Source organism: Oryx dammah, unplaced genomic scaffold (assembly GCF_014754425.2).
Source record: "Oryx dammah isolate SB20612 unplaced genomic scaffold, SCBI_Odam_1.1 HiC_scaffold_19, whole genome shotgun sequence".
Lineage (NCBI taxonomy): Eukaryota > Metazoa > Chordata > Mammalia > Artiodactyla > Bovidae > Oryx > Oryx dammah.
In genome coordinates this window covers 92,280,988-92,307,976 of record NW_024070203.1, presented here as the reverse complement: position 1 = coordinate 92,307,976, position 26,989 = coordinate 92,280,988, and the positions used below count along the sequence as shown (strand labels likewise).

The following is a 26,989-nucleotide window of genomic DNA, read 5'->3' as shown; positions in this document are numbered from 1 at the left end:
AAGAACAAACTATGGCTGAATAAATAAAACCCATTCTCTTAAAAAATAATTAATACATACCAAATTTTTTTCCCCACCAAAATATTGACATTTACTGCTTCACAGTCAGAAAACTGACTTACTCAGGATCCTTGCTCCCAAAGAGCTCAGAGTATTGTGGGGATACGGATGTACAAACAAAAACTCTTACTCACTGAAACACATTCAATATGGGTTTGCATTCAATCTGAAAGAAGAGGTGAGCCAAAGATGGGGTAGAGAGGCAGTGACCTTTGGCTTACGTTTTGGAGGTTGAGTGTGGTAGGCGGAGGGAATTCCAGGCAGATGGAGCTTGGGTGGGAGGCCTCCTCTGGCGCTTTCTGGTGGTGGCTTGATCGCAGGCTGCCTGTGGGGCTTCGGCCAAAAGCAGCTGGAAGGAGCGAGTACAGGAGTCCAACAGTGCCAGGATGCGGGCATCAGTGAGGGATTCGGGTTTGCGTGTTGGAAATGACGGATCAGAGAGAAATTTAATCTGGTGAGTGGTGGAGGTGGTGGTTTACTTGCTAAGTCGTGTCTGACTCTTGCAACTGTAGCTGCAGCCCACCAGGCTCCTCTGACCGTGAGGTTCCTCAGGCCACAACACTGGAGTGGGCTTCCACCTTCCACCTCCTCCTCCAGGGACCTTCTCGACCCAGGGATCGAATCGGGTCTCCTGCGCTGCAGGCGGCTTCTTTAGTGACTGAGCCACAGGGAAGCCCAGGTGTGTGTTACATGGGCTTTCACCCCAGGATCCTTGCCTGAGAACATGCTTTTTTGGGCTGCGCTGGGTCTCAGTTGCAGCACGCAGGCTCCTCTCGCTGCGGGCAGGCATCCCTCTACCTGTGGACCTCACTGCCCCACAGCAGGGGGATCGCACCTGGGTCTCAGTCGAGGAGGCAGGCTCTGTCGCTGCGGGCAGGCATCTCTCTAGTTGTGGACGTGGCTGCCCTGCAGTAGGGGGGTCTTGGCTCCCCGAGGAGGGCTTGAACCCGAGTCCCCTGAATTGCAAGGGGACTTGGAGATTCTTAACCACCGGACCATCACAGAAGTCCTTTTTTTAAAAAAATCTTTTTTCTTATTTATGTGAGTGATAGATTTTAAGTGAGAGATCTGGGTGTTAGCGTGGAGGAGAGACTGGAGGGGGCTCTAGTCACTCAAGACTACTGCAGTAATTCCGGAGCTAACTGCCCAGGTGTTGCAGTGGAGATGCGGAACTGGAGAAAAATGCCAGAGAGGCTTCCGGATACATCTGAACACAGCTGGTGACCAGCTGTGTGTAGGTGAGAGGCACGGGAGGGTAAAAATATCACCTGTCTGCCTGGGTAAAATACTGTTAACTAAGAGAAAAAATGTAAGCAGAGGAACAGATGGGAGCCGGGATTGAGTTTATTTGGAGGCACGTTCAGAATGAGACATCTGCAACACACTGAGAGAGATTTCACTCGGTCTCTGGAAGCATGAGTCGAGCTCGAGAGAGAATTCTAGAATGATGCTATCTATTCGGGGAATTCCCCAGCCTTTGCGTGTGGCCGACTTAAAGGGCCGCATCCATTGAACAAAAAAGAAAGGAAGTGATAGTGATACTTCAGAGACCAGGTTACAAGAGGCACAGCTGTTTCCTGCTTGCCTCCGCTCTCGGTTCACTTCTGGGGGAAGGCAGGCGCCCGGCGATGAGGACGCTCAGCTACGAAGATGGAGAGGAAGGCAACCCTCCCGCCGCCAGACAGCAAGGAGCTGCCACCAGCCAGCAAGGAGCTGCCACCAGCAGCCGCACACGCGAGACTGAGGCGGCGCTTCGGCCCCCGTCGGACCCTGAGACACTGCAGAGCTCCGTTCAACGTTGACTGCAGGCTCGCGGAAGACCCTGGGGAAAGGATGCTGGCTAAGGCGCCCGGAGCTCTGGCCCCAGAACTGTGCCATAGTAAGCAGGCCCCACTGGACGCTACGAGACCTGGGGACAACACATTCTGTGCAGCAGGAAACCGACACACGCGGACCCACGCGCGAGAACGGCGGCTCAGCGGGCTCTCCTCTGCTCTAACTGCGGCCACTGTCCACTTAAAAGCGCGGCCGGGAGCGGCCTGGCGAGTTCTGTTTGGTGCAGTCACTGGAGTGGCATGGTGATACGAAATGTGAGCAGGAAGGGTCGTGTGAAATATAAAAACGATGACCAGATAGTTCTTATGTCCGAACCTGAAGTAAAATCACACAGCGATCAGCTCATTTCTTTCTGTAGCAACTAGGAATTACTGCCTTCAAAGCACTCAGTCTTCCTTTGCTTATTTTTGGATTGCCTCCTCCTATTTGACAGGTACCATGTTGGGTGCTACACTGACGAATAAAGCAAGGTTTTCTGCAGAGAAAGAGATCTTGGTCCAGGCAGTATTCATTATATTCTTCTTACAGATTTAATTTACTATGGCTTTTGAAACTAAAAAAAAACTTTTTCCAAAAAGTTAACTGTCTCATTAGGAATGCATATGCACAGAAACAGTAAGTCATAATTTCACAGGCTCATAAATGCTTAGAAGCTCTACATTGCTAACTGGCTATTTCAGCTGACATGATGACCTCTCTCACCAACTGCCTGCACACTTTCCCAGAGGACATTCTTACCACACAGACATTTTTAAAACAATGGACTATTTCATCCACTCTTGCACACCTACTCTTAGTAAAACACAGAACAAGTTGTAGTTTTTAAATATGGATGCTGAAAGCAATTTACACCAATCATATTGTTCAAGTGAAACAGAAGTCCTGAATTTTGTAACACTATGAATGCATCAGAAAACCTGGAGAGACGCAACTGTGACTGAATGTGTGAAGCTGTCAGAGTTAATCTTCATCATCTCTTTGAAGAGGTATTATCTGAATTTCTTTCGCTATCCTTTCTGCTAATGTTTTACTGCTTGAAGCAATTACTCTTCGTGACATCAAATCAAATGGTCCACCTAAAATCAAATATGGAAAATGGTTATATCTTGTAAAAAATAATTCCAATAAAACAAGCATGGCAGTATGTACTATGGTTGATCATAACATTTAATATTTTCTATTATCTTGAAAAAAACCTACACTGTGTCATAAGCACAATGTTTAAGCTTCGCTAGTACTGAGTCTCTAAGCGTCTTTTAGAGACCCGTTTTGAAGGGAGCAGGGTCTGAGCCCCGCTGTCCTCCTCTCTCCTTTGCTGTGCTCCGCTCTTGCCTTCGTTGCTCTCACTGCCTCTGTAATGCTTGGAGTCTATTGACAGAAAAGCCGAGGCCGGGGACTCGCACACTGCTCTCCCACCCAGCTCCTTCATTCTTTGCTGCTTTTCTCCCAGACTGCTGGTGAACTGTTTTAACCCAGGTTCACTCTTTACTTTTAAACATTTCATCATCAGTGCAGAGAAAGTATGTAACCCCCCCAGGGCCAAGGCAGAAAGTGACGGTGGAGGAAGCCCATACTCAGCTGCCACCACGGTCACCACTCTAAGGGATCTTGGTACGACCTCAGATCCGGTGCCTTTCCAGACTTTTTCTATAGCCTCTCAAGAGTTCCTGGTACTCATAGTTGAAGAGGCTTGAAAGTGAGAGTGAAAGTCGCCCAGCTGTGTGTGACTCTTTGTGACCCCATGGACTATACAGTCCTTGGAGTTCTCCAGGCCAGAATACTGGAGTGGGTAGCCTTTCCCTTCTCTAGGGGAATCCTCCCAACTCAGGGATTGAACCCGGGTCTCCTGCATTGCAGGCGAATTCTTTACCAGCTGAGCCACCAGGGACTCCCCGAAGAGGCTTAGCCATTTATTATTATTAATTGTACACTGCCGTTAGCCTCTCATTTTTGCCTCTGTCTCCCAATATTGATGGTCTCCCTATTTTGATTCTGCAGAAAATTACATGGTTTGTGTTGCCTGAAGAGCTGAAGTGTAAACATTGAAAAAAATATTAAAGGGAAACATTTAAAGATACATCTAAAAACAAATGCCATATTTGGAGGACAGTCCCATAGGTATGGAAAGAAAACAAAGCCTTCCTGTTCCGCAGTTTTACCTGTGACATCCAGGAGCACTCCGCCAGCTTCAGTCACAATGATGCCGGCGCCGGCAACATCCCAGCAGTGGATCCCCATTTCATAATACGCGTCCGCACCCCCAGTGGCCACCAGGCACATGTTCAGAGCTGCTGTTCCAACACCCCGGATCCTAACAGACAAGACGGGAAAAAATAAATCTTCAAATCAGGCCTCCTCCTTAGCTGCAGTTTCAAGTGGGGACTGAGATCACTTGAACCAATCTACAGACTGTTTAAAAAAAAAAGGGTGGTACTTAATTTTAAAATCAAAATACGTAAAACCTAATTATCATGATACACTACATAAATGACAGAATGAAGCCTAACAAAGCAATCATGTGTAAGAAAAACATTAAAATGATGATACTTTGGGAAGAAAAACACTGAAGAAAATGCACTAATTCCGCCAACATGGCATGCATGCCTTGTCACTGTGGTCCACACCCGGGGACGAGAGCCCCACAACACAAGGCATCTGTAGGAGTTTCGTGCAAGTGTGCTCCTGGCCACCCCCAGCGGCGCGGGCATCAGCGTATGTGGCCAGGAGGTGACGGCCCCGCTGGGCTCTGCTGACGCCGAGGCCTGCCTGCGAGGCCTGCTTCAGGTCGCGCGGGCATCGGCGTGTGTGCCCAGGAGGTGACGGCCCCGCTGGGCTCTGCTGACACCGAGGCCTGCCCGTGAGGCCTGCTTCAGGTCACGCGGGCATCAGCGTATGTGCCCAGGAGGTGACGGCCCCGCTGGGCTCTGCTGACGCCGAGGCCTGCCCGCGAGGCCTGCTTCAGGTCTGCCTTCTCACTGAGCCCTGTCCTTGGAAATACACCAAGTTAGGGTAAGTACAGACATCATTTTATCCGCCATTATAGTAATAACTGATTCAGGAAAGAATCATCAATAAATGCTAAAACGATGGATATTTACACATCAAAGCATCTCCCTATAAGATACATAATAATTACGATGGGAAAGATGGCAAGATCACTACCAAGTGATCAAAGTTAGCATCCAGTAATGGGACCAAGGGCGTCCCTGGTGGCTCAGCTGGTAAAGAATCTGCCTGCAATGCAAGAGACCTGGGTTCATCCCAGGGTTGGGGGATTCCCTGGAGGAGGGCGTGACAACCCGCTGCAGTGTTCTTGCCTGGAGAATCCCATGGACAGAAAAGCCTGGTGGGCTACAGTCCATGGGGTCACAAAGAGTTGGACATGACTGAGCGACACACACACACACACAGACACAGACACACACACACTGGAACAAAGGTACCCTGTGTCTTAACAGTGCTTCTGCTGCATTCCTGCCAAAAATGCATAACCCAAATCTAATCAAGAGGAAATCCAACAAACTCAAATCAAAAGGCATGCTGTAAAGCAACCGCCCTACATTTTTCAAAAATGTCAAGGTCATAAAAGATAAAGGCTAAGCAACTGTTCCAGATTAAAAGGCACTGACGAGGGCCTGGTGGCTCAATGGTAAAGAATCTGCCTGCCAATGCAGGGATACAGGTTCGATCCTTGGTCCAGGAAGACCCCACGTGCCAAGGAGCAACTAAGCCCAAGCACCATAACTACTGAGCCAGGGCTCTAGAGCCTGGGAGCTGTAACTCCTTCACCCGTTCGGGGGCTGTGCGTCCAGACCAGAGGAGGCCCCACAGGGAGGAGCCCCTGCACCTCCGTGGAGAGCAGCCTCCATCACCACAACCAAGACCCAGCACAGCCAAATTATATACATCTTAAAAAAAAAAGAAAAGCTTGATGAGAATAACACTTAAAGTGTAGCATATGATTCTGGCTTGGACCTTGGATTAGAATTCTTTCAAAATTTAATTGTCATTATATTAGACAATATATCAAAGCTAATTTCCTGATTTTTATAACTGTGTTGTGGTTATCTTAGCATATGTCCCTTTTATCAAAAATATACACACTGAAGTATTTAAGAAAAAGGAGTCGCCATGTCTGTAAATTAACTACTTTCAAATGGTTTTTACTAAAACCTTTTTAATTGTTTGAAAATGAAAGTGAAAATCACTTAGTCATGTCTGTCTGACTCTCCATGGAATTCTCCAGGCCAGAATACTGGAGTGGGTTGCCACTTCCTTCTCCAGGGGATCTTCCCAACCCAGGGGTCGAACCCAGGTCTGCTGCATTGCAGGCAGATGCTTTACCCTCTAAGCCACCAGGAAGTCCTCTGAAAATAAAGCAGTCAGGATTGTTCACTGAGACCCTTCATTATTTTTTAAGAAATAAGAGGATTCTACATGTCGGTAATATTGTATGATACATGGAATCTAATTTTAAAAAACTGAGACAAATGAACTTATTCACAAAACAGAAACAGACAGATACTGAAAGCAAGCTTATGGTCCACAGGAGAAACATGGGGGAGGGATCAATCAGGGCTGAGATGAACACACACCACTGTATGTAAGGCAGACACCCAGCAAGGGCCTACTGTCTAGCACAGCAAAGGCTACTCAATATTCTGGAATAACCCATGTGAGAAAAGAATCTAAAAAAGAACGAATATGAATGTGCGTAACTGAATCACTTTGCTATACACCTGAAACTAAATCAACTATACTCCAATAAAATTATAATTAAAAAAGAAATAATGTGGTATCTGTTTTGTATCTAAAAAATAAATGTAAACTAGTACTGTGCCTAGAACATCCTTCATGCCAAAACAATTTAACAACAAAAAAGGACCAGAATTACACGATGCCCTTGATTTTTAAATACATTTTACTGCCTACAGTTTTATTATATATCAAATTAAGAACTAGCAACTCTAAAAATGTCCATAGATATATAAACCCAAATTAACATTCTGGCTGTCTTCAGTTATCAAGAATGGTCCACTTGCCCCACTTTCTCAGGGGATATGTGATAGTTCATATCTCACATCATAGAAAGAAAATACCAAGATCTTCCACAAATCATCTCTCAGCGTTCTGTTCAGACACGGAACCCTGGGCTGGAAGACCAATGCTAGATGCAACGCTTCTGCCTACTTCTGATGCAGCTCAGCGGCTCTCCGGCAAGAGTCTTTTGATCAGGAAGTATAATCTTTTATGGGTAAGTAAAATTGCCAAACAACTGAGGCTGTGGCCTAGATTTTGCAAATGTGTTCTGTCTGAATCCGATGTTAGTCTGATCCTCCTTTACAGTTAGGATGGTATAGAGCTAAAAAGAATCTATCTATCTTCAGAATCACAAAGATTTGAGTTTGCTCCCCTGCTCAGCGGCTTAAAAGCCGTAATTTTGAAAGAAGTTTCTTCTCCAAGTTTTACTCTTCTTGTCATTGGAACGGGGATAACCAGTCTGGCTATGGCTGCAGTGACTAGAAACAGAAGCAAAGCGCCCAGCAGATTAGAGGGCCTCAAAAGAGAGCCGTGTCATGATCAAATCACTCCCTAAAGCAACACACGAGAAACAGCACTGAAGTAAACAGATCTAGTGCATTTCATTAAATGAATCCCAAATTCCTAAACAGTCAAAATGTTTGTTTCAATTCTGAAATGTGTTGTGACAACCTATTTATGATCTTAAACCTTTTTTTAAAAATGAAAAAAAAAAAGGAAACTGATCCATAATGATTTACTTTGCCTCATAAATCCACTTACAATTAATATACAGTTACACTTCAATTTAAAATAAAGGAGGTGGTGAGCTTCCCTGGTGATCTAGTGGTAAAGAATCCACCTGCCAATACAGGGGATGGGGTTCAATCCCTGGTCTGGGAAGACCCCACACGCCACGGGGCAACTAAGCCTGGAAACCACCACGACTGACCCACATTCCAGAGCCTGAGAGCCACCACCACTGAGGCCCGTGAGCCCAGCCCCTGAGCCCGTGTGCCCTAAGGCCCGTGAGCCCAGCTCCTGAGCCCATGTGCCCTAAGGCCCGTGAGCCCAGCTCCTGAGCCCGTGTGCCCTAAAGCCCACGAGCCCAGCTCCTGAGCCCGTGTGCCTGAGCCTGTGGCCCGCCATGGAGAGCAGCCCCTGCTCGTCACAACTAGAGAAAGCCTGAGCATGGCAACGAAGACCCAGCACCACCAGAATAAATAAATAAGTCTTTAAAAAGTAAAAGAAATGAAAAATCCTGAGAAATGAAAGAGAAAATGACATGCCAATCCCCGCCTCCCACACCTGACAGAGATTCATAACAGAAACTACACAGAAGGACAGAGCTGACGAAGAAAGAACCGGGAACCCAGATCACAAAGTGAACAGAAACGGGAAGAAGTAGACACAGCCGCACGTAACTGCAGTGAGACACCAAACACCATTAATAATAAAGCGTGTGGGCTTTTTCTGGCTGATAAAGTTGCTCTGCAAAAGGAAAAGTAAGCCCAGAAGTGAATGAAATAAAAGAAGGAGAAAATAAGAGATAATAGAACTCAGAAATGAAGGGGAATAAAAAAAGACAAAGCTTTATCAGAAATTAAGACTGAAGAACAAGGTACCCTTAAAGAGAACAGATGCAAATGAAAACTTGAAAAAGGGCAGTGAGAAAAAAATAAAAGAAAGTAAAAAGGGCCAGAGAGAAAGTAATAGAAGAGAAGATACAAAGGTGGCTGAATGTTCCTGCTGGAATCTTTGAAGACGAAAAAGAAAACAGTGTAAGTGAACTAATATTTAAAATTCAAGAAAACTTGCCAGAAAAAAAGAAAAGAGACATTAATCTACCGATTAAAGGGAGAAAACCATCCCACAACAAGCAACTCTAAGAATTCCAAGATATACCCTTATAAGAGTGCCAGCCATGAAAGATTAAAAGAAAAAAAAATGTCTCAGAGACTCCAAACAAAACATGAAATAATTTAAAAGCCAATAAAATCAGACTGGCACCAGATTTCTCAAAAACAACATACAAAGCAAAGCAACAGTGAAACAGCATTTTTAAAGAAATATTCTCCATACTTTCTTTCACTAAGGATGTTCTATCCAGCCAAGCTGTGCTTGGAGTTTCGAGACCACAGGAAACAGTTTGGAACATGCCAGAAATCATGGCATACCACGCACAGGAGCCCTTCCCAAGGAATCTACTAGAGGATGAGCTTTGCCAATCCACAGGTGATAGGTGTTAACACAAAAAACAGAGACCAGCCTTGAAAATTCCCTGAGCAGACCAAATCAGTTTAGTCATGAAAACAAAGCTTAATTTAGCACGTTTTGCAAAAGTAACTAGACCTGGATCATCTCTTGCTTATGCTTCTGAAAATTACAAGCAAACCTTAAATTGTTTCTCAAGGTGGATATGAGTTAACCACTAATCAATTCCCTATCATGTAAGAAAACTCTATTATAGCCAATCGTTTTGAAGAATAAGTAGTCACTGCCTTCTCACTGTATAAGCTGCTTTATAACAATACACGGCTGAGCCTCATCTCATGTTTTGGTCTGGGTGTTCCTGGTTTGCAAAGTGTCTTTTTGGTGTGTGCACAATAAATAGTGAATGCAGTGATTCAATGGTTTCTGAACTTCTGACACCAGGAAGACTCCACAGGACAGTGACCATTTTATAAAGGAAAAACTAAGACCACAGGATGGGACTATGGGTGAGACAATACGTAGTAATAATATGCCCAACAAACAGGAAAGACTACAAGTTAAAAAAAAAAAGCTAGACTAAGAGGGAGAGCAAAAGAGAGAAGCAGAGTAAAATCACTGAATGTTACACAGGCAATAGGCGGCGCCAAGCAGTTCTGGAGTCTTTACAGAACAGAACGGTTACATAAGAAAAGAGAACGTTAAGGGCACTATAAAGAGCTTTACTATAAAAGAAACCCATGAGAACAAAATGGAATCTTTTATAAAGAGAAAAAGAGAATAAAAAGAGGATACACTAAGTGAGCACAGAGCACTTAATATACAACATAACATAATATACAAATACAATTACAACATAAGATAATACAAAATTGAGACCAAACAAAATGGTCATATAAATAAATGAACAAGCCTAACTTTTTTATTACAAAGAAAAGATTTTCAAATAGATTATAGAGCAAAACTCCACTCTATGGTGTATTCAAGAGGTGCACTTAAAATGCCTGATTTCAAAACCACTAAAAATAAAGGTGGACAAAGATTAACTAGACAAATGGAAACAATGAGAAGAGCAGGGACTGTGATTCTGATGTCAAAGTAGATTTCAAGTCCAAACATCAAAGTACAAAGTGTACTTTTTTTCCAGTGCATATAGGAGTTCCACAAAAACTGATCATATACTAAAAAGGAAACATAAAGCTCCATGAAATATATTTATTACAATGTAATAAAACTACAAATTAAAAAACAAAACTAAGAAAGCACAAAAAGCATTTCCCCATGGAAGTTTAAGAATGCAACTCTTGGGTAAAAGGGGAAATACAAACAGAAGTTACCAGAAAAATAACTGCAATGAAAACACATCAGAATCTGTGAGATACATTTAAAGCAGCAATCAGATAAAAACTCATAGCCTAAATACTCACCTCAATAAAAATCAAAGCATAAAAATAAATTCTCTACTTAAAAAGGAAAAAAAAAAACAGGAAACAACAAAATGAATGACAAGAAAGCACAATGATGAAAATAATAAAGCAGGGAGGATAAAGACAGCAGACCAGATTAATAATCAAAATCCTGGTTCTTTCTTTGAAAAAAAACTGACAAACTGCCAAGTAATTTAATCAAGATTTTTTAAAAAGAAGAACAAGTAACATAAAATAAGAAATGATAAGGGGGGAAGAAAACTACTGATAAAGACAGGCCAGAAATAAACTATAAAAGTCCACCTAGCATACCTCGTGCAAATAACTTGAAAACTTAGAGAAAGTGGGTAATGCTTAGGCTACGGAAATGTTCCAATTAAAGGCAGTGAAATAGACATGACAACCAAATGTAAAGCTAACCCTAGACTGAATCTTGCCCTGGAGGAAAAAAAGTGCTATAGAAGACATAGTTAGATCAACTGACAAAACTAAGTATGTGTGGACAGATGAAATTATGAAGTCAGTAGTTGTGGTTATGGAAGAGAATATCCCTATTCTTAGGAAATAACAAACTGAATTACTTAGGGATAAAGAGCCACACACTAAGTAATTTACCATGAAATAGTTGAGGGGAAAAAAAGGAGAATATTTACACATACACACAAAGAAAGAGAAAAGAAGGAATGAGAAAATGATAAAGCAATGGGCACAGTGTTAACAATAGCTGAATTGTTCTTATAGGTTTTTAACTGCATTCTGCTGTTTCTTATAGGTTTTTATTTCTGCAAATTTTTTAAAATTTCAAATTATTTTCAAATAAAAGTTTTAAAAATCACATTTTAAAATTAGAATTATGGTACTTACTCCATGCCTATTAATTAAAAGTTCATTTCTAAATAAAAATTAATTCCTTAGAATGTCAAATTAACTATAGCATTAATATAATAGAAGGTTCAACTTTAGGGATAAAGTGAAAAGAGCTTACCCATGGATGGGAAGGCAAAGAAGCCTTTCCATATTAGAAAGAATAATTCTCACAGTCTCTGGTGTTCTGGAAGAGCCCAACTCTGTCACCAAGAGAGATTTGGTGAAATCTAAAAGAAAAAGTTTCAAATAATTACCACAGTTTATAAATAAGAACCTGATAATAAAGTTTGACACTTGTAGCTCAACAAATTGGACATTTTTATCCTTCTTCCTAGTTGAATCATATTTCTTTCTTTCTAAGGCTTTAAATATTTATGAATTTTTCTTCTCTTCTAGTCATTTTATCATTTTTATAATCATCAAAAGGCGTCTAGCTTCTTAGACTACCTCCCCCCAAATGCAGAATATAACCAGTTTGCCTACATGCATGATACATTTAGCCACCAAATGCCTTATATATTTTTTAAAAAAGTAGAATTTAGACATAATTTATATATAGATTTGAAATAAAACAAAAATTAAAACTAAATTGTACCACTGTTAAGTGAAGAAGAACTAAAGAGCCTCTTGATGAAAGTGAAAGAGAAGAGTGAAAAAGTTGGCTTAAAACTCAACATTCAAAAAATGAAGATCATAGCATCCAGTCCCATCACTTCACGGCAAATAGATGGGGGAACAATGGAAACTGTGAGACTTTATTTTTTTGGGCTCCAAAATCACTGCAGATGGTGACTGCAGCCATGAAATTAAAAGACGTTTGCTCCCTGGAAGAAAAGCTATGACAAACCTAGACAGCATATTAAAAAGCAGAGATTATCACTTTGCCGACAAATGTCCATCTAGTCAAGGCTATGGTTTTTCCAGTAGTCATGTATGGATGTGAGAGTTGGACTATAAAGAAAGCTGAGCACTGAAGAATTGATGCTTTTGAACTGTGGTGATGGAGAAGACCGTTGAGAGTCATTTGGACTGCAAGGAGATCCAACCAGTCCATCCTAAAGGAGATCAGTCCTGAATATTCATTGGAAGGACTGATGCTGAAGCTGAAACTCCAGTAATTTGACCACCTGATGCGGAGAACTGACTCATTTGAAAAGACTCTGATGCTGGGAAAGATTGAAGGCGGGAGGAGAAGGGGATGACAAAGGATGAGATAGTTGGATGGCTTCACCAACTCAATGGACATGAGTTTGAGTAAGCTCTGGGAGTTGGTGATGGACAGGGAGGTCTGGCATGCTGCAGTCCATGGGTTCGCAAAGAGTTGGACACGACTGAGTGAATGAACTGACTGACTGACTGATTGTTGGTAGAAATGTAAACAGGTGTGACCACTATGGAAAACAGCACAGAGGTTCCTCAGAATACCAAAAATGGAGTTGTCATATGATCTAGCTGGACATATATCCACACAAAACTATAACTCGAAAAGATACATGCACTCCTACATTTGCTGCAGCACTATTTACAAGCCACGATATGGAAGCAAGCTAAATGTCCATCAGCAGATGAATGGATAAAGAGGACGTGGTACAGATACACAATGGAATATTGCTCGACTACAAAAAACTGCCATTTGCAGCTACATGGATGAGCCTAAAGGTTATCATACTAAGAGAAGTGAGAGAAAGACAGATATCATACAGCGTCACTTGCACATGGAGTCTGAAACATGACCCGTGAACATACCTGTGAAGCAGAAGCAGGCAGAGAACCACCTGGGGGTCGCCCAAGGGGAGAAGGCGGGGCAGGGAAGACTGGGAGTTTGGAACTGGGGACCGCAAGCTACTACATACAGAACAGAGAGACAAGGCCCCACTGCAGAGACAGGGGGCCGCGCTCAACACCCTGTGATCAACCACAAGGGAGGAGAATGCGGGAAAGAGTACAAATACGTACAGAGGAACCACTTCGCTGTACAGCAGAAATTGACACACTGTAAATCAACTGTACTTCAATAAAGTCAAAATAAATCATCTGACCTCCATTCACTGACTTGACAAACGACCCTGTATTTTCCGTCTTCTCTTGGGAGTGTCGTGGCCGAAGCTGACAATGCACTCAGCCTTCCTGGCTCCCAGGCTGCTCTCGGGACACCTCACACTCCCTGTGCGCCCACCAGCTCCTTCCAACCCTTGCTTACAACTGTGAACTCTTCTAACGACCACATAACCTGTTTGAGTGAGATGAATAACAGAAAAGGGGAGAGAGTTCTTTCTATAAAAGCTGCCACATTCCTTCAGTTCTAAAATGCACATTTTTCTCACGTTAACATCTCAAAAATTAGGATGTATCTTCTAATCTCTGGGGTCTTAGAGTTCAATAAAAAGAAAACAAATTCAAAATCTGCCCTCAAATTAAGTGCCTGAGGAGAAAAATTATAAAAGCGGAGGAGGATTCTAAAGTTTTTGCTGCACATAAAAGAATCTTAAAAAAAAGAAAAGAAACGAATCTGCAAGTGTAAACTGTGGAAAATGTTGGGATTGCTTTAGGGAAGATAAGTGCCTCCAAAATACAGTGAGCTGTCCCAGAGAAAGCAGACTTAAAAAGGCCGATCACTAAGCTCATTACAAAAAGCTTTACGCCTCATTTAAAAAAAATGTATTGAAGTACAGTTGATTTACTATGTTGTGTTAGTTTCTGTTGTACAGCAAAGTGATTCAGTTATAGCTTTATATATATGTATCTAGGTATTCTTTTTCGTATTCTTTTTCATTATGGTTTACCATGGGACCCTGAATATAGTTCCCTGCACTATACAGTAGAAAGATGCTGTTTACCCATCCTTATACATATAATAGCTTTATGTCTCATTTTAAATGATTCCCAACTTGAAGGGCCTTTTCCCTTTCAATTTACTAATAACTAGTCCCAATGGCATCAGAGCAGAGGAATTCTAGAAAGAATCTGAGACGCAGGGGCTGAAGCAGTGACCCAACAGCGCCGTGAGGGTGGGAGGCACTCTCGCTCCGCCAGGGCCCCTGACAAAGCCGGAGCCAGCTGCTCCACTGCCCTTGCCTTCCCAGCTTCCACCAGCGCATCCTCAACTGTGCTCACGATGAGAAAGTACAGAGAAAACAGACACACTTACGAGTCAGGTAACACTTGGAGAACTCTAAGGTTACCATACGAGTACATGGTATGAATCACACCAAAAATTAGAGGGTAAACCTACCTTCTTGGCGTGAAACCTGTAGTTTTTGACCATTACAAAAGGCACCTTTTCCTTTCCGGCCAGTGTACATCTTATCCTCCAGGCAACTGTACACAATTCCAAACTCCATCTGTGGAAGGAATGCAAGCTTTCTTTACAAAACCTGAGTATTTTTCTTCAATCAATACTTTTTCTCAGAAAGCAGCAAGAATATCTGGTATGTTAATGTTTTTAAATGGCTAGACCATGGGCTATGTAAAATGCTAATTCCCAGCTGAGTTGAGGAAGAGCTCATCAGGTCTGAACCCTGACTCCTCTCCCATCAATTTCCAAACTCGGGGCATACGTTTTGACCTCTTTCCTTCCCGCCTCAGATGAAGGCAATCTTCCCTGTTTTCTAAGGTGAATCCTTCCCTGGAACACTGCTCCATCAACAGCTCCCTGCCTCTTGGGCTCTGGTTCTGGTACCTTCTCGCCACAGTGGCCCTACCTCACCAAGCCTCCATTCCCTTCTCCTTCTCTCTTCTTTGCCAACAGTGGGCGAGACTTTGCGTCTCTCATTCTCTTTCTACATTACAATCTGGCTTCTGCTCTGATCACGCATCTCTTGAAACTCCCTGCAAAGAGATCGTGAATGGACTCTTACGGACCAAACGTCTTCTCTGAAGACCTGGAGGCTGTGGACTACCAACAGTTAACCCCATACTCTGTGTTCCTGGTGGTGTCCTCCTACCTCCGATCTCTCTTGGGGTCACTTTTTCTTCTGACTTTCTTCTCTGCCTAACCCCCAACAGTGGTGTGTCTCAGGGGTTTTCATTTTTCTTTTTCTTCCAATTCCCTTTTAGCTCTCTCGAGTCTTACAGGTTTTTCTTTCTAGTCCGCAAAGCCAACTATCCCTCTATGTGTGGCTCCCACCAACCCCATCAACACAGGTTAGGAGCCATGCTTCGGGACCTAGGCTTGCAGAACTTTAGCCAAAGAGATCACACTCACTCACTACCCGATCACACACGCCTCAGTCCTTCCCCACGAGTCACTTTTATCTTGAAAACACTTCCTGATTTTGGCCATTTCCTCAGTTATTCTCACCACCTCCATCTCAGTTCAGAACTGCCCACCCCCCTGGTGTGACCTCTAATGTTGCTGGAATTATCGGCACCCAGCACTGAAAAACCTCTCCTGGTTTCCGACCACCTCGAAGCCACCAAGTGTTCCAGCACAGACAGACCACAGTGCCTCGCGGCCTGACCACAGCGAGCTCACCTCACCAGTTCTTCTCCAACCGTTCCCAGAGTTTCACGCACAACGAACATCTCACTGTCACCCATACACATCCCGCTCGTCCCCAAACTGTTCTTTCTGATTAAAATGCTTTCCCTTTCTTCTTTACCTGGAAAATTCCCAATATGATCCAACTCACATGACCAAATTCTAAGATCCCTTCTATTTATTATGAAGATTTCCTCAAACCACTGCTGGCAGGATATGTTATACCCTCTTCATGTTCTTAAGAGTACTTTTTAAAAATTTTTTAATAGTTCGACATCTAACTTTTGCACTGAACTGGGAATTCAACAGCCTGATGACTTCTGATGATAAGAGAAATGCTCACTTATCTCCTTTTGAAGGTTCTCACTGATTAATACAATCATTTCTCACTGATTAATACAAAGATTTCATTTGCACTACTTTATGTTTTTATTTTCAGGGTTTTCTTAACTCTTTTGTGTACATGTTGATCAAATATATCGCAAACTCCTTGAAGACAGTTATGTAAGGTGTTAGTAAACATCATTCATTTTTTTTAAAATTAATCAAATACTCAAATAGCATGGAAACGCAATAGGTGTAGAGTGTACTCTATTGGGCTTTAGATATAGCAAGTATTTACGTTCCTGAATATACTTTGTATTTTCTTATCATCCTTGGCCCCTACCACTTCCTGGTCTTTCCCCTCACTAAATGGCTACTAAAGCCTTCCTAGCTCAGCACCCAACTTTTCCATTAAACATTTTAGATCCTACATCAATTCCTATCATATTCACATATATAATGGTGATTAAATACTGAATCGTATTTCAGTTACTTGTGCATATTTTTTCCTTGTAAAATCTTCTCGGAAGACACTACATTTTCTTCACTGGAAAAAAGTAACACAACAAGTTTAGCAGGTGTGTATTTTATTTCAAAATAATGCAGCTGCATATATTGAATAGAGACAAACCTAAATTTATTATGGAGACTTGTTTACTCTTTCTCAGAAAATGAGAGCAAGGCATTTTACCAACCATAAATTTAAACAACATACCTTTTTATTTAGCACAAAGCCAACTGAAACAGCTATAAAAGGAAATCTTAAAAAAAAAAAAAACAACACACAAATTTACCAAGATAGAACTTATTTTCAACAAACTTTTTTTCATAATATAACTGCTTACAATTTTTTTTCCTGTGAACAGTCTCATCCCTCCCCAGAACTGTGTAGACAACGTGCATCTCTCTGTATAAGTGCGGGGGTGGGGGGTTGGGGGGAGAATACACAGATGCATACACGCATAATGCTTCTCCAGGCACGAGACATCTCTGAAAGGATTCACAAGAAACTGATAACAACAGATGCCTCCAGAAATGGGTTCTGAGAAGCTGGGGTCGGAAGTGGGAAGGCCACTTGGCACCGCATGCCTTTCTATACTTTTTGAATGCCAAGTTCCACAAATATAGCCTAAATGTCAACAAAAATGGGATCATACCATCCACTGTACTGTAATCTTCTGTATGTTACCTCATATCATGAGCATCTTTCTGTAGTAACATTCCATGATATATAGATCCTACCTCTTAGCTTTATGGCTTTAACAGTTCTATTCGTAAAGATACGTACAGCCACGTACGGCAACTTCAAATATAACAATTATGTGTCATCCCACCAAACTTGGCTCCTTGTTGAAACTCTTAATTCCATCAGGCTTTCTTCTATGTATTTGGACTTATATACTTAATTTGTATACATATATTTTTTCAACATATTCTTCTGAGCATATACTGAATTACATACTTACTTTGTGCCAGGGACTATATTAAGTTTTTATATAAATGTACAGCTCATTAGGTCCCATCAACAATCTTATAAGGCAGGTACCACCAATGTGCCCATTTTAGAGAATGAAAAAAATAAAACTGAGGCTTAAAAAGATTAAGTAACTTGCCCAAGGTCACAAGGTCACACATTCTAAATCCATGTTCTTTTACAGTTTTTTCTCCTGGATTAAATGCATTCTATAAAGGCACACTCTAGTACTGAGTTAGTTCCTTAATTGATTTCAAAGCAGCAATGTTGCTTGCATACATTTTTATGTGGTTTCAACAATGAGAAAAAGAATGGTGAACAGGGCACTTGACTGCACATGTCTGTAACATTAATTGTTCATTACTTCATCCACAGCTGATGAAAATTATGCATAACGTATTTTACAATCACAGAATTCTCTAAAATATATGTGATTATGAAAACCATATTGAACAGTCCATTCAGTTAATATACAAACAGTAATTACAACATTAAAATTTTAAAAACATACCCATGTACAAAGTTAGTTGTTCCATCAATAGGGTCAATGATCCACGTAGGGTTGTCGGTTAAGATACTTTTTTCCCCAGCTGCCACAGATTCCTCACCAATGAAACTAAAAGCAAATATGACAAATTCTGAATCTTTACACTGTTTTCAACAATTTTCAAACCCTTAGTCTACTATGAAGTCAAAGTGAGAGTGAAGTCGCTCAGTCGTGTCCAACTCTTAGTGACTCCATGGACTGCAGCCTACCAGGCTCCTCTGTCCATGGGATTTTGCAGGCAAGAGTACTGGAGTGGGTTGCCATTGTATAAAACATAACAAAAGTCTACACAACTACACTTTTCTATTGTTTTTCTTTCAGACAGATGAAAGTGAGAAAATTTTATTTCCCCCAGAACAAGTTATGTGAAAGATGACAGAATTCAAAATTCTCCAGTGTATTACCAACATAAGGAAAGACACATGCTAAAAAAGGCTTTAATTGCAGATGATAACTTACTAAGGAAATGTGGAGGTTTAAGTCTACCAATTCTCTCATAACCCTCTCTTCAAGAGGTAGAGGTTAATGTCCCTTGCCTTGAGTGTGAATTTGGACTTAGTGACTCATTTCTAGCCAGAAGAACAAAGCGTACGTGACAACATGCAATTCTGAAGACTCTGACAAAACGACACTGAGGTTTCCATAGTATTCACTCTATTTCTCCTCCTTCCCCTTCCCTCTGCTTCCTAGGCGAAGCCACTCACCACACTGTGAGCCGCTCTGTGGAGGGGCCCACGTGGTGAGGAAACTGAAGGAAGCTGCCAGCAGACAAGCCACGAGGAACTGAGGTCACCAACAACCACAAGCGAATGGGTCCTTTAGCCTCGGCTGAGCCTTGAGGAGATTGACAGTTTGACTGTAACTCTATGAGACCCTTGCCAGAACCACGCACTCCAGCTACTCCCATATTCCTGATCCTAGAAAACTCTATGATGTCTAGAGCTGTTAAGTTTTTAAAGAGTAACTTGCTATGCAGCAACAGATAATACAGAGAACATGAAATAAAGATAAAGAAAATCACCCACCAAAATTACTGTATCAATATGCATTCCTAAAACATACTACACAGTAAATGTCAGGTGAACTCTGTAAATGGTGTCTGAATTCATTGGATTTCTTCTTTCCTTTCCTACTTTCTTTGTTATTTATGTCCTTTATTCAAAACTGAAAAGTCCTAATAATCATTACCATGAATTTCTTTTATGCCTTTTTCTCTTAGCTATAAATCTTTTTACTGAGAGAAAGCATATGTAGCTTTAACTTTTTTTTTCTCCTTAGTGGCTGAAATACCAGGAAAGGCTGATGGCATGATCAAGACGAACTGGCAGATGACAATGTTAAAACTTTAAAATGATGACAGTATTTCAGTTGTATTTCTGTGCCCGTAAGAGAGACAGATTTTAGTATTTTCTCTCAAACTCAAAGCTACCACCCCTTTAGCACCTAAAAATGTTCGCAATATAGAAAATGAAACTGAACTTTCAAATCTTCTCTATGACAGACATTTGTCACACTAACTTCCCAGCATCCAACACTCCTCTTTCTAAAAAGGAATCCAAATATCCCCTGTTCACTGCTCCCTGGAAGTTTGAGCTTAGGGGAAAAAACCCTAAGTTCAGCAAGTGATGTTTTTGCCCATGATTTGTAACCTTGAGCTAATGGGGTAAGACATCCAAAGAGAGCAGTCAGGAGTGAGGCTATCAGCAGCTTTGAACGATGGCGCCTAACCCTGACCCAACCCTGACCCAACCCCAACCCAACCCTACAGCTCTGCCTTCCTCCCTGGGTGCTCAGTCCTACTCAGGGATTCTGACACCTTGCAAATAAATTCCAGTTCAGCTTAAATTAAGCACAGTCAATTTCTGAGTCTAAAGTCAAAATCTTGGACACCAACCTAGATTTCATTTTTATCACATGAAACTGACATAAGCAATACCTGTGAGATGGATACTTTTCCTTTATGGATGAGATAAGCATTTTTTCAACTTTTTGGTCAGTAGCAGTTACCAAATCAGCCGGAGAACTTTTAACCATAATGTTCATTTCATTTTTGAGCGCTTCACGAACCACCTAAAAAGATTTTTTTGGTAAGCAAATAAGAAAAGCATATAAGTCATTTTAAAGCAAATTAAAAGATGAATAATAGAAATGATTTGAAACAATCAATCTTTCTGGAATGGTATTCTTAAATATTTCTTACCACAATGTACATAAAATAAACCCTTAGTGGTTACGACTTTGTACGTATAAAACCATAGAATCTTACAGCCAATTTTAGATACACAACTGTTATTATAAAATGTTTAATAACATAAAATGGAAGTATTCACCCATTAAGTAAATTGAAAACAAATCCAGATCAATAAAAATACATGTTTTGTCTAAGAAGGCACCCACATACTGCCCACATCCATCACATCACGGCTGAGCTTTCAGTTCGTACCTCTCCAGCTTGTCTTGCTAGCGTTACTGCATAATCCATGCACTCCTGCCAAGGATCAGCCATCTTCTCAACAGATTCAACACATACAAAGACAAAGCAGTTACAAATTGCTTAAAAAGTCTTAATTACAGAAGTTTGTTCACAAGAACATCTCAATTTGCAAAATACTTCCATTCAGGATTCACCCTCCTCCTGATTCTAGAATTTTTTTTTTTTTCAATATTCATTCACAGGTCCATTAAGAAACATTTGTAACCTAGCTTCATTCACTTCTATTGTAGAAACATTTTCATAACAAAAAGTACTCAATGAAAGTGTTTCTCAAAGTGCCCATACCATATCACACTTTAAAAAACAACAATCATTTGAGGAATGGAGAAGAAATGACATAAGAAATATTCTAAAAGATAGATGCATATTTGGGTTTAAGAATAAAGTAAAAATTAGAAAAAGAATACATGGAACAGTCAGCCCTCAGTATCTGCAGTTTTGGCATCCATGGATTCAACTGACCATGGATGGAAATTAAAGTTTTAAAGGGAAGGGGGAGAAAGCACTAATTGAGTATCAGGCAGTATGGTGGTTTGTACATGTAAAATTATTTTTAAAGAGATTGTAAAGATGAAGAACTTAAAGCTCAGTGAATATAACTAATTTGCCCAAGGTTTTATAGACAGATGACACAACCAGAATTTGAACTCGATTCTGAATTGAAAGTCCACTGCTCTTTCCACTGTGACATTCTGAGGGAAGAAAATTCCAGGACTAAAAAAAATGTATAAAGCTAGAAAGGAATTGCTGCAGGTTTCAGAGAGGGCAAAAAATAAAACAGTTTTGTCTTCTGAACTGTCCAACTTTCCACTGACTTTCGCAGAGAAGACTAAATAACTCACCACAGGCTTAACCACACTCTAAAATCTGTACCTAGGACAATGAAGCTTTTTAAGAGGCTAGACTCAGAAATGTGTGGCATCATTTATAAAGCAACCCTAATTGTGTAATCTTTACAGCTGAGAATAACTGACAGAGTTTCAGACCCGAGACTGGTCTGAAATCCCAATCATGGTGCTCACAGTATCCGAATGGGGAGGATAGGGGATGGGGGTGGGGGCAAAAGACAGATCAGTTCAGTTCAGTTGTTCAGTCGTGTCCGACTCTTTGCGACCCCATGAATCGCAGCACGCCAGGCCTCTCTGTCCATCACCAACTCTTGGAGTTCACTCAGACTCATGTCTATCAAGTCAGTGATGCCATCCAGCCATCTCATCCTCTGTCGTCCCCTTCTCCTCCTGCCCCCAATCCCTCCCAGCATCAGAGTCTTTTCCAATGAGTCAACTCTTCGCATGAGGTGACCAAAGTATTGGAGTTTCAGCTTCAGCATCATTCCCTCCAAAGAAATCCCAGGGCTGATCTCCTTCAGAATGGACTGGTTGGATCTCCTTGCAGTCCAAGGGACTCTCAAGAGTCTTCTCCAACACCACAGTTCAAAAGCATCAATCCTTTGGCAGATACTTTGAGCTGTTTCTGCTAGCTGTTTCTTTTTAATATATATATATTATATGTGTGCGTGCTCAGTCATGTCCGACTCTTTGCAACCCCATGGATTGTAGCCCGCCAGGCTCCTCTGTCCATGGGGTTCTCCAGGCAAGAGTACTGGAGTGGTTTGCCATTTCCTTCTCCAGGGGATCTTCCCAACCCAGGGATCAATCCCGGGTCTGCTGCAACTCCTGCCTGGGCGGGTGGATTGTTTTACCACTGAGCCACGTGGGAAGCCTGTTTCTTAATATAAGCATTTAAACGATTTTGGAAGGAAGCCACTTTTTGAGTTACTCAGAGTAGTTCAAAAATTGTTTCTAAGATCTTCTTTCTTCTTTTCATTCTTACTCCTGTTCCCTTCTACTAGGACTAGGCTTCAACAGAACTGGATTTTCTCACGGTGAATCTGCTTTCTAGCGGGAAACTGTGCTTAAGCCACTCATATCTCCCCCTTCTCACAGCACTGATATGTGTAACTCCTACCAATTCTTCCAGGTTCATGTCAACAGTTAACCCTTCTTTTGGGGATTCTCCACCCAAAGGCTGTACTTGTTTAATCATTCGAGAGCTATGCATTGAGTACTTATTCAATGAGAAGCACCTAACGGGAGAACACTGACCTGGTCTTAGGTCCCAGATATCATTTCCCTAAGAACACGATTCAACCAAGATCTGAAGGACTAACTCAACTGCAGGACTCCTGGTATGTGAAGCGGAACCAAAAGGCCTAAGTGACAGCTCAGAGATTAAAAGGAACAGGAGGAGGGATGTGGCTGGGGGTCATGTCATGATTACCACCCCTTAGAGGCACGATTTCGATTTGAGAGCCATGAGGAATCATTACATGGGGGCCGCAGGACAAGACGGACGCGGGGGTGGAGGGAGGAATGGACGGTAGGGAAACCGCTCAGGGAGGAAAAGGTGAGGGCACTCGGCAATCAAGTGGATACGGAGCTTGAGGGAGGGGGAGAGTTTAACGAGGCCCAGATTTCCCACTTAGGCAAATGAATGGATAACGTGACATTAACCGAAACTTGGAACGATAGAAGAGTCAAATCTGAGATCTGGGTAGGAGGTGGGGAGATCGAAAGTTTAATTAGAAGAGCGCGAGGAGCCTTTGATGCTGACCTCAAAAGAGAGGTACGGCCTGCAGATACAAACACGTAAGTTACGTGAGCAGGCAGCCACTGAGCGCCGCCTCTGACGGACACGCTGAGGAGGCCGCCCCGCCTGGAAGCCCACGGCCGCCGCCCGTCAGCCCTGGCGCACCCGGGGCTCTTCCCCACACTGTGCTCAGCTGTGTGCGCGCCTTCGCCCTCAACCAGCCTTACGACAAGCCCAGAGGAAGCCCCTGAGTCCGCCTTCGCCTGCTCGGAGACTACCCCCGAGGCGCGGTGGACGTCTCTGCCCCGCTCGCCGCCTCCTGCCGCCCGTCCGCGGAAGCGCTACACGCGGTCGAGGGCTGGCGGGGACCACCCGCCCCGGACGCGGACCGGGCCTGCGGGACCGGCGGGACGAGGGCAGGGGGTCACCCCGCACCCGCCGCTCAGAGGCCCCGCGGCGCGGGGGTCGTCCCGGGCCCTCAGCCCCCCTCGACCGCGGCCTCCGCGCCGGGTGCCCCCGGCCGAGCCCACCCCCTCGGCCCGCTGGGCGAGGCCGCAGGCGCCAGCCGACCCCACGCCCGCCCAAGTGCAGCGGGGAGACCCGGCTCACCTCAGAGCGGCGGGCGCACCAGCCTGTCAGACGCGCGGCGCTTCCGCAGCGAGGGCAGCGGGAGGGGCGCGAGAGCGTCCGCCCGACAGGAAGTCCCTCCCCGCCGCCCGCCCACAGGCGGGGCCCGCTCATGCCCCGCCCACACCGCGCACCCCTGCCCCCGGCCCCCAGCCCCCAGCCCCGCGGCTCAGAGCTGCCGGAGCCGCCCGCCCTGCCTAGGCCTTCGGGGTCTGCACCTTCTCTCTCATCTGTGCTTTTCTCCTGCCCATACATTTGTAATTAAAAGAAAATTCCTCTCCTCTATTTTACTATTTCTCGCGTTTTTCATCCCTTCCAGTCTTCCTATTTCCATTTCTTTCTCCCTTTTATTCCATACTACTCTTTTGACAAAACACAAACTGGAGGTATGTCTCTAGCTTTGCAACTTTTATTTGTTAAACCTATGCTGCATGAAGGCAGTGGCACCCCACTCCAGTACTCTTGCTTGGAAAACCCCATGGATGGAGGAGCCTGGTAGGCTGCAGTCCATGGGGTCGCTAAGAGTCGGACACTACTGAGCGACTTCACTTTCATGCATTGGAGAAGGAAATGGCAACCCACTCTAGTATTCTTGCCTGGAGAATCCCAGGGACAGGGGAGCCTGGTGGGCTGCCGTCTAGTCTATGGGGTCGTCAGACACGACTGAAGCGACTCAGCAGCAGCAGCATGCTGCGTGAAAGTGAAAGAGGAGAGTGAAAAGGTTGGCCTAAAGCTCAACATTCAGAAAAGGAAGATAACGGCATCTGGTCCCATCACTTCATGGCAAATAGATGGGGGAACAGTGGAAACAGTGAGAGACTTTATGCTTTGGGGCTCCAAAATCACTGCAGATGGTGACTGCAGTCATGAAATTAAAAGACACTTCCTCCTTGGAAGAAAAGCTATGACCAATCTAGACAGCATATTTAAAAGCAGAGACATCACTTTGCCGACAAAGGTCCATCTAGTCAAGGCTATGGTTTTTCCAGTGGTCATGTATGGATGTGAGAGTTGGACTACAAAGAAAGCTGAGCCCCAAAGAATTGATGCTTTTGAACTGCGGTGTTGGAGACTATTGAGAGTCCCTTGGACTGCAAGGAGATAACCAGTCAATCCTAAAGGAAATCAGTCCTGAATATTCATTAGAAGGACTGATGCTGAAGCTCCAATACACCGGCCACCTGATTCGAAGAACTGACTCACTGGAAAAGACCCTGATGCTGGGAAGGACTGAAGGTGGGAGGAGAAGGGGATGACAAAGGATGAGATGGTTGGATGGCATCACCAACTCAATGGACATGAGTTTGAGTAAGCCCTGCGAGTTGGTGATGGACAGGGAGGCGTGGCATGCTGCAGTCCCAGGGATCACAGAGTCGGACACGACTAAACTGAACTGATGCTGTGTAAACCTACACTGTATGTTTGCATGTTGGAGGGGTTCATAAGGAGCCTCTTCCAAATGTTCCACTTTTGCAAGAGGATTATTTTGAGCTAAAGGCAACTGAGACCTGGTGAATGCAAGAGAAATTACTGTCCCTCTCTTAACTACCTAGAAGAATTTAAATTGGGGGGTTTTCTCAGAAAAGTTTATTACTGGAGATATACTTTATCTAAAGGGCCCATCTATAGGGTAGGGCAAATATCTAATCACCAAACATCTGCCTTTCTTCTTATCATTCTCCTATCCTTGGAAGCTCTCAGGACCCATCCCATTCCTTAGCTCAGGATGGTATATCAGTTCAGTCCAGTCGCTCAGTGGTGTCTGACTCTTTGTGACCCCATGAACCTCAGCATGCCAGGCCTCCCTGTCCATCAACAACTCCCGGAGCTTACCCAAATGCATGTCCATTGAGTCGGTGATGCCATCCAACCATCTCATCCTCTGTCATCCACTTCTCTCGCTTTCAATCTTTCCCAGCATTAGGGTCTTTTCAAATGAGTCAGTTCTTCACATCAGGTGGCCCAAGTATTGGAGTTTCTGCTTCAACACCAGTCCTTCCAATGAACACCCAGGACTTATCTCCTTTAGGATGGTATATAGCCACCATTTTACTTTTCTGCCTCTGACCCTCTCCTGCGTGTGGGGTCTCTGGCTCTGTTTGTGGAATTCTCGTAAGTATAAAATTAAATTTGATTTTCTCCTGTTACGTCTGTCTCATGTCATCTTAGGCCTTCCCTGGTGGCTCAGCTGGTGAAGAATCCGCCTGCAGTGCAGGAGACCTGGGTTCCATCCTTGGGTTGGGAAGATCCCCTGGAGAAGGGAAAGGCTACCCACTCCAGTATTTTCGCCTGGAGAATTCCGTGGACTCTGTGGTCCATGGGGTTGCAAAGAGCCAGACATGACTAAGCAACTTTCACTTTCACGTCAATTTAATTCTTAGTCCAGCCAGAAGAATTTAGAAGGTTCCCTAGAGGCAAGTTTTCTTTCTTCCGAACAATATACTCTATAGTTAACCCATGATTAATAGTTGATAAACAGATAGATAGAAAGATAGGTATTTGTTGGCCAGAACCAACTGCCCCTATTAAGAATTATTTTGGTCACTTACCATTTACTGAGGACTCACCATGCTCCAGGCACTTGTTTTCACACGCGTTATTTTACCTGAGTGTTCCGACAGCTCCTGAGAAGACATCATCAGCTGCAACATATGCATGAGGAAACTGAGGCTCGGGGGGTTTATTTATCCTCAAGTCACACAGCAAGAGCAAAGCGTGGAAAACACCGACTCCAAAGTCCACACTCAGGGAATGTGGAGTGTCGGCATGATGAGGCGGCTTCGCATGAGGTGCAGGGCCTAGTCTGCAGTCCTTACAATGTTTCCTCTTCTTGAAACAACACAGCTGGCATCATACAGTCTTACCATCATAATGCAAATAGCACAGATAGAAGATGTCACAGCAGGGTCAAGGAAGCAGGTTATCTGGCTTTTTGTATTTGCAGTGATTTCTTCTCTTAGCTTCAGCAGAAGATGGGGTATTGTTACCAACGTATTGCAAATGAGAATTCTCAAAGGTGAATGACACGAAGCGT

General features: G+C 43.3%; 1 protein-coding gene across 2 annotated transcripts; it reads right to left on the bottom strand.

The window, feature by feature from the left end:
* Positions 1-1,386: 1,386 nt before the first annotated feature.
* IMPA1 (inositol monophosphatase 1) lies at positions 1,387-26,989 on the bottom strand. 2 transcript variants are annotated; one of them, XM_040261158.1, is made up of 9 exons: positions 26,523-26,989; positions 20,689-20,751; positions 20,182-20,315; positions 18,210-18,314; positions 16,940-16,985; positions 14,653-14,761; positions 11,539-11,647; positions 4,056-4,207; positions 1,387-2,972 (listed from the first exon to the last, which is right to left on the bottom strand). In XM_040261158.1, exons 1-9 carry the CDS (start codon positions 26,610-26,612, stop codon positions 2,857-2,859), a joined length of 924 nt encoding a protein of 307 aa, XP_040117092.1. In that variant the 5' UTR covers positions 26,613-26,989; the 3' UTR covers positions 1,387-2,856. The 2 variants fall into 2 exon arrangements, with proteins under 2 accessions (XP_040117092.1, XP_040117093.1); XM_040261159.1 differs by lacking the exon at positions 26,523-26,989 and adding an exon at positions 23,938-24,026.

Coding starts and splice junctions, on each gene's coding strand:
- IMPA1 (XM_040261158.1), bottom strand. CDS start 26,612: ATGCATATGTTGCAGCTGATGATGTCTTCTCAGGAGCTGTCGGAACAC. Junction 20,752..26,522: donor AAACAAGTGCCTGGAGCATG/GTGAGTCCTCAG, acceptor TCTGTTGAGAAG/ATGGCTGATCCTTGGCAGGA. Junction 11,648..14,652: donor ACAGGTTTCACGCCAAGAAG/GTAGGTTTACCC, acceptor TTTTTCTTTTAG/ATTTCACCAAATCTCTCTTG.